The sequence below is a fragment of the Chaetodon trifascialis genome, chromosome 12 (assembly GCF_039877785.1).
Source record: "Chaetodon trifascialis isolate fChaTrf1 chromosome 12, fChaTrf1.hap1, whole genome shotgun sequence".
In the NCBI taxonomy this organism is placed as follows: Eukaryota; Metazoa; Chordata; class Actinopteri; order Chaetodontiformes; family Chaetodontidae; genus Chaetodon; species Chaetodon trifascialis.
The window spans coordinates 14,276,667-14,286,913 of NC_092067.1; the positions used below are offsets into that span (position 1 = coordinate 14,276,667).

The following is a 10,247-nucleotide window of genomic DNA, read 5'->3' on the forward strand; positions in this document are numbered from 1 at the left end:
GCCTGACCTGAATACATTTTCAGACGTTGAAATTTAAAGAAATATTCAATTCACCCATGTGAAGTATAGAGAATGGAAATGTTCATCTTGCTTAATTGCCTGCTATTCAATATAATCACCACAATTTCATATTTCACATTGAAGATCTGCTAGAAAACCATATTAAAGAGTGAATCATGAACTTAATCATAAATAAATACTGCTTTTAAAATTCAGAAGATTATTATTTTTTATATACAATTCTTGCTTGATGTTTCTCCACTTGAGCTTTATTTAATTTACCATACTTACTGGTAATTTTGTCCATTGTACTTGCATTTTAAGAAAAAACAGAAATACTTAAATATGCAAAACAGCATTAGAATACGATATTAAAGTTGTGAAATACTGAAAATATGGAATTTTAGGATTATTTCTAATGTTGTTCAGTGTTAGACATCATGCACAGCAAAATATATCACTCAAACATAATCTCTTCTGTGAAAACTCTAATCCTCTTCATCTTCATCGAGGCATAAACATCCAGTATGTTGTCCAGTTTTTATCCACCCCCTGCTGATATTACATGGACGCTTTCATTCAGATTCAGTGAACATTTAATCACTTACAGAGCAGATACAAACACAGCTCGTTGTCCTCTGGAGACTGGAATCACAGTGTGAGCCTTCAAAGTGTTGTCATTAACACTGGACGGAGCACTAAAAGTGTCCAGCTATAGGACTGCAGGCCTACTGAGCAGAAACAATGCTGACTGCTCCCGTGTGACATGACAGACTTAGAGAAAGGCAAAGCGGTGCTCACATGGTGTAAATTCAGGTGGCCTGAGTGATGGGAGAGAGCTGGGGGTGGGTTGAGACAAATCTCTCTTAATTCAGACATTGCCAAAATGGTCATTTGTTCCTAAGTGAGATGAATGGGGCGAGTGGTTGAGTGACTGGCTGATTGAACGGATTGGGGATGTGAGGAAATTGAGTTGCCTGACCCATCACGGGCCCGACAGGGTGGGCTAGTGCAGAGCAAAAAGAGGGAGATATGGGTGAAACACCTGGCCTCTAGGAAACACTGCACTGGCTGAACATCTGAATTAAGATTATAATATTGTTTATTTTGAGGTGGAACTGCGCCTGAGAAGCAATGTGGAAATACAATACAGATCACAGTATCACTTTAACATGTAACAGGTCCGCTCAGTAGCTGTTTCTGGTGCTTTTGACAATTGTAGATGATTAGCTTCCCATTTTTCCCCTTGCTTGCCTTACAATGTTCAGAAAATCTGAGATTTTTACAATTCTATAAAGTGTTTATTGCCACATCATTCTTTGTATATACTGTCTGTTATCTAATTTATAATTTTTGCACTACTGAACTTAACATTTTGTCTTTTTTTGTTGTTGTTGTCTTTTTTGTCCTCATTGAGCTGCATGTCTTTTTCCTGTTCAAGTCCACTGAGTACAATGTTTAAACCGGAGTCAGATTCCTTGCATGTGCACACATACTTGGCCAATACACATTGGTCCAATTCAAGGTGCTTTACAGCTGACTGACAAGCTGATAATAAGAATACAAATGCAAACAACACAAACAATGAACAAATGCACATGATCAATGATAAAAATGAAACAATATAACAGAGCAACTGCAAGATAGACATTATAATCAGCTTGTTTTGTTAACAAGATCAGAAATGAACTTGATAAAATTTTATTTCTTAGCCGTAATAACGATCCAAAGCTTTAAAATTATTTCAGATATGCCACCCAAACTGAAATGGTCCATCACACACGTAGATTTTTCCATGGAAGAAACAGACACATACATCAAGTCATTATTCAATATGGAAACACCTTTTGGATTTTCAGTGGGCTGCACATGCCCTTTACACGGATCATATAAATATATACACAGATTTCAAGGCAGCATTAACAGTTAATCACTGATGCAAGAAAAAACAGAGCAGAGAGCATGTGTCGTGTCTTTGCACTTCGAGGTTGTGTGTGGCCAAGTTCACGATGGGATATTTCAGTGGTGGATTACTCTGGCACGTTGATCTTATAACAGATGACAAAGAATGTGGCCCTCTCAAATGACAAGCATTGGCAGCCAGTCACTCACATCCGCTGTCAGACAATAACAGCGAGGCTGTCAGTGGAGAGCTTGGAGCTCGTGCAGTAAGTTATTTGCCAGTGCTGAAAGAATGTTTTAGGTGGGTCAAACCTTTTTAACTCTCCAGTGGTCAACGGGCAGCGTGTTGAAGTTGGATCTTGTTTTTGGATGCCTGGGTTTATTGGCAAGAATGAATAGTGTGTTTTTCATTTTTCATCTAGTCATTATAGCAGGTAAGAACGTACTGAAAACTAAAGCAAACGTGTGTTGATCATCTGTGGATGAGTGTTTATAATACTTTTAATGTTAAAGTATAGAATCAAATTTGAGAAAGTTAGAGTGTAAAAAAGCTGTTACTAAACATCTTTTCATTGCTTGTGTTTAATCAAAATGCCATCAGGTCAGCGTAAGCTGATCCTGTTCAAACAGCAAAACTAATGAGCAAATTTCTGTGCAAAGAAGCTGTTTGATTGACAAGGCCATGTGTGCTGTTTTCATTTTGCTTTTCAACCCTTTATCAGTCTGTCACCGCATGAAGGCACCTGCGTAATTATGTTCAGGAGGATTCCTTATTTTACTCAGCTGAAAATCTTGAGACTCATTCAACCATTCAACAACATGTTGCTGTAAAATGACCTTGATTTCAAGGTCAGCTGAAAAATGAAAGGGGATCCTGCTCTGGCTTGTGACAGATATGTAGAGGAAATAGCGTAAGAACATCTCTATTAACAACCGTGCAGGAGTGCCATCACGTTTGAATGCAGTTTTGCCAAATTTGGACCTCAAATCCCAAAAACCTGAGTACAAGCAAATGCATAGTTAGATTGTATTTACACCGCAGGCCCACAGGTTTGAGAACATGCGCTTGAATGCAATGTTTTCATGATTATCTGGTATGTAGCCTGGGAACATCAAAAATATATCGATATATTCAAAAACACTGAAAATCTAGAAATAAAGATGTCATTGTTTTACTGTTTGTCTGTGCTTATCTGCTCTTTTATGTCTTTTTGAATGTTTTTTGTGTGCCATCACCCTGCCAATGACTGCATGGCTAAATCTGGCACATTTACACAATGGACACAAGTGTTCATGTTAATGAGCACTGTCCCTTCTTAAATTAAGTAAACATGAATAAATAAATGAAAACATAACAACAAAATGTACGTATTTAATGCCCTGAAAAGCTTTCACACACTGCATGTGTACCTACTTAAAAAGCTTAGACTTAGAGCACAACACCTGTCAGATCTATTTTCAACTCATATTAAATGTACTCATGTCAGGTATCAGATGTTCTTAAAGCAATATTCTGCTTTGGAACAACATAATAGTTTTCCTGCCCACTCAAGAGGTCCCTTGATGAGTAGAGAAAGTCATATTTCACTGTCTAAATGCCTTAAATGTAAGTTAGTAAAATGAGACTGTGTCCTGTGTGGTGTCTTTTTTATTTTAGGGGCTGTCTGGGCCTCCCCTGACGAAACGCGTCTGGTCAAGACCCTCTTCACTGGCTACAATAAGGTTGTGCGTCCTGTCAATCACTTCAAGGAGCCGGTGGTTGTTACTGTGGGCCTTCAGCTCATCCAGCTCATCAGTGTGGTGAGGTCTCATGTCACACTCAATGTTGTCCCGATGCTGTTGAGATTCACTGTCATCCACTGTCTAAACACATTTATCTGCATCCACAGGATGAGGTCAACCAGATTGTCAGCAGCAACGTGCGACTGAAGCAGGTTTGATGCATTCCTTCATTTTTGTAGGTGTGATATCATAAAACAAAGACTTTGGACTCACTGTTGTATTGCAGAAAGGCTCAATGATTAAAATGAGCAAGACAAAAATACATCATCATGTTGCTAGCTGCAAATAAATGCGCCAAATGTGGAAAAATAAGTCTTGATGCAAAAAATTCAATCAGAAATATAACAAACATTTGGTTTGGGAAATGCTGAAAACACAATATTAACATTTAAGAGTTATAAACATATAGTGTTTTATACATGAAGCCAGAGCTCAGGATTGACCACTAGAATAGGCAAAGACACCCCTTCAAACAGAATTACATTAAAGTTCGGTATGGTAACTGTAAATGATGTCAGGTGTGTCATTCTTTGTGCAGAAATGTGCTTCGGAAAATGTCATTTGTACCAAAAGTGTCACCACTTTGAATATCCTGTGTAGCATTGCAGTGATGCTTTCCATTCATGTTATTTTCATAAAACCATTAAATACAGGTTGTCATTATTGAAACACTTTCCATTGTTCTGAGTGTGCTTGTCTGTTTTTTAGCAATGGAAAGACGTGAACTTGCATTGGAACCCAGATGATTACGGTGGCATCAAAAAGATCAGAGTTCCCTCCACTGACATTTGGCGGCCGGATCTGGTTCTCTACAACAAGTACGTCATCTGGCTATATTTGATCCATGTCGTGTCCCTCTTTTTTTTTTCCTCAAACTTTTGTTTTCCCTTATAATAACCTTTACACAACCTTAAGCATCGAGACTTCTGATACCATCATCACACCTGTCAGTGATGTTTTGAATCTCACTTTAATAAACGTGTGAAAGCTCAGATTTCATCAGGCTAAATCTGGACTCTGTGTTGCTGGTCCTCCCTCCCCCCACCATATGCTGCATCTGACACACTGCTGTTTTTCCCTGACAACCAGCTCCACCACCACAACAACTTGTGGCAAGCTGAGCTCTGGTTGGCTGGGCTGTGCGACAGCAGTGCTGACCCATCCTCCGGCACTGATGTCCCCCTGCGTTAATATTTAACTTATTATCCCCCATGTTGATGCTGCCAGTGTTTATCTGTGCCCACAGTGCTGACGGTGACTTTGCCATCGTTCATGAGACCAAAGTGCTGCTGGAGTACACGGGGATGATCACGTGGAACCCACCTGCCATCTTCAAGAGCTACTGTGAAATTATTGTGCTGCATTTCCCCTTTGACCTCCAGAACTGCAGTATGAAACTGGGCACCTGGACCTACGATGGAAACTTGGTTGTCGTCAATCCTGTAATTCCATTCAGATCATTTCTTTAGGGGAATGGTTCTACATTTTGGGAATCGCCCTTATTTGCTTTCTTCTAAGAGAATATCAATATGAGAAAATCAGAACAGCTACCCTGGCTCTGTCAAAATCCCTAAATCTCAATAACTAGCATGTTATATCTTGTTTGTTTAATCCATACAGAAATCAAGCGATAAAAATATATTATGGATTTATGGGGGTTTTGTGCCAGACTATTTCTTGGCTGGGTGAGTCCCATAAAACCACAACATGTTTTTCAGCTTAGTTTGTTGTACATCTTAAACAAAAGAGATACAATGTGCTAATTAGTGAGCTTGTATGGTAACGTTAGGACTGAGTGGCATCAATCTACTCATCTAAGTCTCAGCAAGAGAGTGAATAAATGCATTTCTCAAAATGTTACACTATTACTTTAAGCATGCAAATACTGTTAATCGCTATTTTGAAAAATAGAAATGGCTTTCCATGACGCTCAAACAACAAAGGTCCTATTGAACAACAGTGCTGACATTTCTAATACCTCTTTATTGCTGAGGAATGCAAAATAAGCAAATAAGTCTTCATCAGGCCTCCTGTGTTATAGAGAATAAGCAGTCTTCCCCAGGTCTACCAGGAGGGTAACTGTCATGTCACCACAGTGCACAATAATATACAACAGGATACTTACATATGTTGCACCATAACATCAAAACCCACATCATGTTGAACAGATAGACAGAATTTTAACAGAAGGCAAACAGTCTGTACAGTTTAAAGCCCAGAGTACAAGATAAGCCTGAAGAGGCCTATCGCAAAATAAGTTAGCATTCTTCAATCAAACAAACATAGTTTGTTAGCGCTTGACAAGCTAAAAACAATAAGTACAAATAGAAACCATGAAACACTTGTAAACCAAGGAACATGAAAAACATTTGTACAATGAAATGACTGAAAAATCCACCTTAAATCACTCTGTTTAATGCTTCTCCTCACCAGGACAGTGACCGCCCTGATCTGAGTAACTTTATGGAAAGTGGAGAGTGGGTGATGAAGGATTTCCGCGGCTGGAAGCACTGGGTGTACTACGCCTGCTGTCCGGATACCCCTTACCTGGACATCACCTACCACTTCCTCATGCTGCGGCTCCCACTGTACTTCATCGTCAACGTCATCATCCCCTGCATGCTCTTCTCCTTCCTGACTGGTCTCGTCTTCTATCTTCCTACAGACTCTGGTATGTTGACACAGCTTCCATACTGTTTTGTGTCACTATGATATAACACTATCAGTTAATAGTATACTTATGAGGTAAAAGAAACATCAGCACGCTGTTCAGAATCGCTGCTTTTTTCTAATTTTCAAAGACAAAAAGCAATAAAAGTGTATACACATATTACAACACTCATAAACAATCTGCCTACCAGCACCTCACCCTCACAGGAAATCACTGTGCAAGCCTGGCAAGAAATAGTCTGAATCAGAATCCTCATAAAACTGCAAAAAGAAAGACAGAAAGGAAGAAACACTGAAGCTGCGATTTGCAAATGTGTTATGTGTCAAAAAAGTTATCTACAGTATATTTGCTGCATATGAAAATACAGACGTGATAACTGATATCATGTTGGACAAATCCTTGTTTCTAATTTTGTCTGCCAGTCAGAGGTGTCCTTTACATCGGCTGCTGCACTGCCTGTGTGCACATCTGGCCGTGTTCCCAGTGTGTAGGTCTGCCTCATTACCCAGGGTCCCTCTGTGCTGTCATGTCTGAAAGCAGGCCTTTGCTTTAATGTATAATACATCACTTGATCCCTGTTTCTGATACGGCTGCTGACAGGAGAGTGTGGAGGAGAAGCTGGTGCCAGAAAGACGCTCTCTCTGGGATAACTGCTCTTACTGAGCAACAAAAACAACGTGCCTTGCGTTTTATTTGTGAAATGGTGTCCAGGTCCGTTTGCTTGTGCTGTTGCTGGGTTTAGAAACAACATCAGAGAAAAAAATGCCTCTCACCCCTTAAATCTGGTTTGCTTGTGTTTTTGAACAGTGCAGTATAGACGGATTGGATTCATTGAAATAGCTCCCCCTTGTGGCAATTTGATAATATTACATATTGTGAGTGTCATGAGCCTACATGCTGTTTCATGTTGCAACTCCAAATTTTTCACTTTGGTTCCAAGGTTGTTCCAACGTGTCTTACAAAGTAAAGTGTGTTTAAATAACAGAGAATACACTGAAAACCTACAGGACGGATGATATGCTCTAAATTTAGGGTTCATTACCTTTTTACCTTTTCATCCTCAAATTAAGCAATGCTGATTTGTGACTTATCATCCTTGGTGACATATACCTGCCACTTATGACCAGTTCACCTGAAGAGCTGTTCACTTTGAAAGACTTTATAAAACAATCTCACCTCATCGTCTTTCAGTAGCTATTCTGATCATATCACATGACATAAATCCATTGGTGATAAAGATCATGTGCCCTCAAAGGGACCCCCAGGTGTTTCATCAAATGTTTTTTTTATTTCTCCCTTTCTATCCTATTACTCATCTCACAACCAATGGACGTTTTAATTGAAGCCAACTGGTCTTTGTTGTAGAAACCTGAAAGAAAAAGAGGCTCCGGTTGCCTTCGTTTAAACCCTCCTTAGATATCCATGACCTGGATGACTGAGAATCTCACAACCCTTCAGATTTATTCTACCCTAATCTAATCTATCAGGTCCCAACCTCCAGGCTGGGAAACAAATGAAAACATCAGCAGGAGTAAAGACAGTTTGTTGTGTCTCCCAGGTGAGAAGATGACTCTCAGCATCTCTGTCCTGCTGTCTCTGACTGTGTTCCTGCTGGTCATCGTGGAGCTGATTCCCTCTACCTCCAGCGCTGTGCCGCTCATTGGGAAATACATGCTCTTCACCATGGTCTTTGTCATTGCCTCCATCATCATCACTGTCATTGTCATCAACACCCACCACCGCTCCCCAAGCACTCACACAATGCCAGACTGGGTCCGCAAGGTGAGTTGACTGCTTGCTGAGCTTTGGAGAACAATCCATCATCTTTTTTCTCTGCGTTATATTGCCACCTAGTGGTAGGGTAGAAGACCGAATATCTTCGTTTTTTAACTAAATGCCCCAGCTCTGATGTGGTGCACTCCCTGACACATCCTGCATATCTTGTGACTCTTCATGACAGGTTTTCATTGAAACCATCCCCAACATCATGTTCTTCTCAACAATGAAACGTCCAGGAAAGGAAAAGCAGAATAAGAGCATCTACGGTGGTGATTTTGACATCTCAGATATCTCTGGCAACCAGATCTCTGCTGTTCACTATCAGTCGCCCATCACCAAGAATCCTGATGTCCGCAGTGCCATTGAAGGAGTCAAATACATCGCAGAAACCATGAAATCAGACGAGGAGTCCAACAATGTAATCACACACAAAGTGTCTCTAATACAGTCTTTTTTGTGGTCTTTTGTGCGTGGGTGACATGTCCTCCCTCTCCTCCCCCCAGGCTGCTGAAGAGTGGAAGTTTGTGGCCATGGTGCTGGATCACATTCTGCTGTGTGTGTTCATGGCTGTGTGTCTCATTGGCACATTAGGCGTGTTCGCAGGACGTCTCATTGAGCTGAGCATGCTCTAAAGGCCTGTACCTCATGTTTTATTGATTTAACTCAGATGACCAGATGTTATTCAATGTGAAACATGCTACCTTTGTTTTATTTTTTTTGAAGCTGCTGTATGGCCTTTAGCATCTCTTTTGTTTGCTTTTTGGTATTTGCAGAATAGCCCCATTTGTGTATGTACCTGTTTTATCATGTTTTATTCAGTGTCCTCTGTATATTTTATGAAAGAGCACTGTTTTTTCTTTTTTATGGAAATATACTGTATGTGTGCAATTGAAATGTTGATTTTATTTAAAAGAAAACATTTTGCTTGACACACACACACGCACACACACATATATATGTATATGTAGGGAACAACTTAATAAAGGGTGACTGATTTAGAAGTTCAGGCCTTATGAAGTCTTTCTGATGACTCTGACTTTGGCAGACTGACCAGTTATGTTGCACATTTTGAAATATGCCATAAATCTAAAGGTGGGAAATGTAAAAGCAGAAATGTGAATAGATGCAAAAAAACAATCACACACAAACTCTGATAAGGAGTTTTGAACTTTTGATAGTATTTCCTTTAAGATACTTTTACATTTTCCCCTTGTTTGTAAGGACACGAGCAATCTGTTGGACAACAGAAGCATCAGCTGTCTGAGGTACTCACACCTCTCCAGTTATGCAACTTTCTTTAAGGAGTGTTTCCCACTACATTATTTACATTGTTCACAGAGGTGGAATTTAACTGCATACAGTTTCAAGTGTGCTTTATTCATGTTATGCAACTCCATATGTCACAGGTAAATATTGTACTTTTCACTGACAGCTGACAGCTTCACTGAGTATAACACTTCTCAGATTACAATATTTCATAACCTTCCTGTTTTTTTCTGGCAGACTCAAGGCTGAAGTGTTTTTTTTATGGGCTGGGAAAATTATTCTACTTTCTTAAGCTAAATAAACTTTTCAAAAACCCTTGTGGATTAACTAGAAAATTGACTGTCGCAAAGATGAAAACAGAGCTGTTTTTCTGAGCTCATGAAAAGCTGTGGTTCTCACGGGACAGCGGTGCTGCAAACATATGATTATCCTATGATGCATTGCTGTAGATTATATTACCCAACTGTATAGAAAGTAGTTAAAATTAGGTGTAACTGTAAGTGTTAACATCAACAGCAGTAAAATGCAGTTTACAAATACAGTAACATTAATCCAAACACATACATATAACATTTATTAGTAAAACACTCACAGGGACACCATGAGTACTTTTGATTGCAACATTTTGATGATCCTACTTAAATACTTTTACTTAAGTAATGTTTTGTTTCGTTTTTTCAATGCAGTGGAGTTTATTTTTACTGTTATCCGAATATTTCTTCCCCCACTCTGTTTAGACTTGTATATTTCTCTTTCAATCATCTACTTTACATTCAAATACCCATATAGATTCAGTGTCCTTGCATTTATAGCTCTAACACGTGTTCACCTCTGTTGCACAACGTTT

General features: G+C 39.4%; 1 protein-coding gene across 1 annotated transcript; it reads left to right on the forward strand.

Annotated features, from left to right (window-relative positions):
* Nucleotides 1-2,293: 2,293 nt before the first annotated feature.
* LOC139340085 (acetylcholine receptor subunit alpha-like) lies at nucleotides 2,294-8,766 on the forward strand. Its single transcript, XM_070975692.1, has 9 exons — nucleotides 2,294-2,336; nucleotides 3,560-3,702; nucleotides 3,792-3,836; nucleotides 4,393-4,502; nucleotides 4,931-5,126; nucleotides 6,118-6,355; nucleotides 7,914-8,137; nucleotides 8,316-8,552; nucleotides 8,638-8,766. Exons 1-9 carry the CDS (start codon nucleotides 2,294-2,296, stop codon nucleotides 8,764-8,766), a joined length of 1,365 nt encoding a protein of 454 aa, XP_070831793.1.
* Nucleotides 8,767-10,247: the final 1,481 nt, after the last annotated feature.

Bases quoted from the DNA above. Each gene is read 5' to 3' on its own strand.
- LOC139340085 (XM_070975692.1), top strand. From the start codon at position 2,294: ATGAATAGTGTGTTTTTCATTTTTCATCTAGTCATTATAGCAG. The intron at 3,703-3,791 runs GTGAGGTCTCAT...CTGCATCCACAG, and splicing joins TCATCCAGCTCATCAGTGTG to GATGAGGTCAACCAGATTGT. The intron at 6,356-7,913 runs GTATGTTGACAC...TGTGTCTCCCAG, and splicing joins CTATCTTCCTACAGACTCTG to GTGAGAAGATGACTCTCAGC.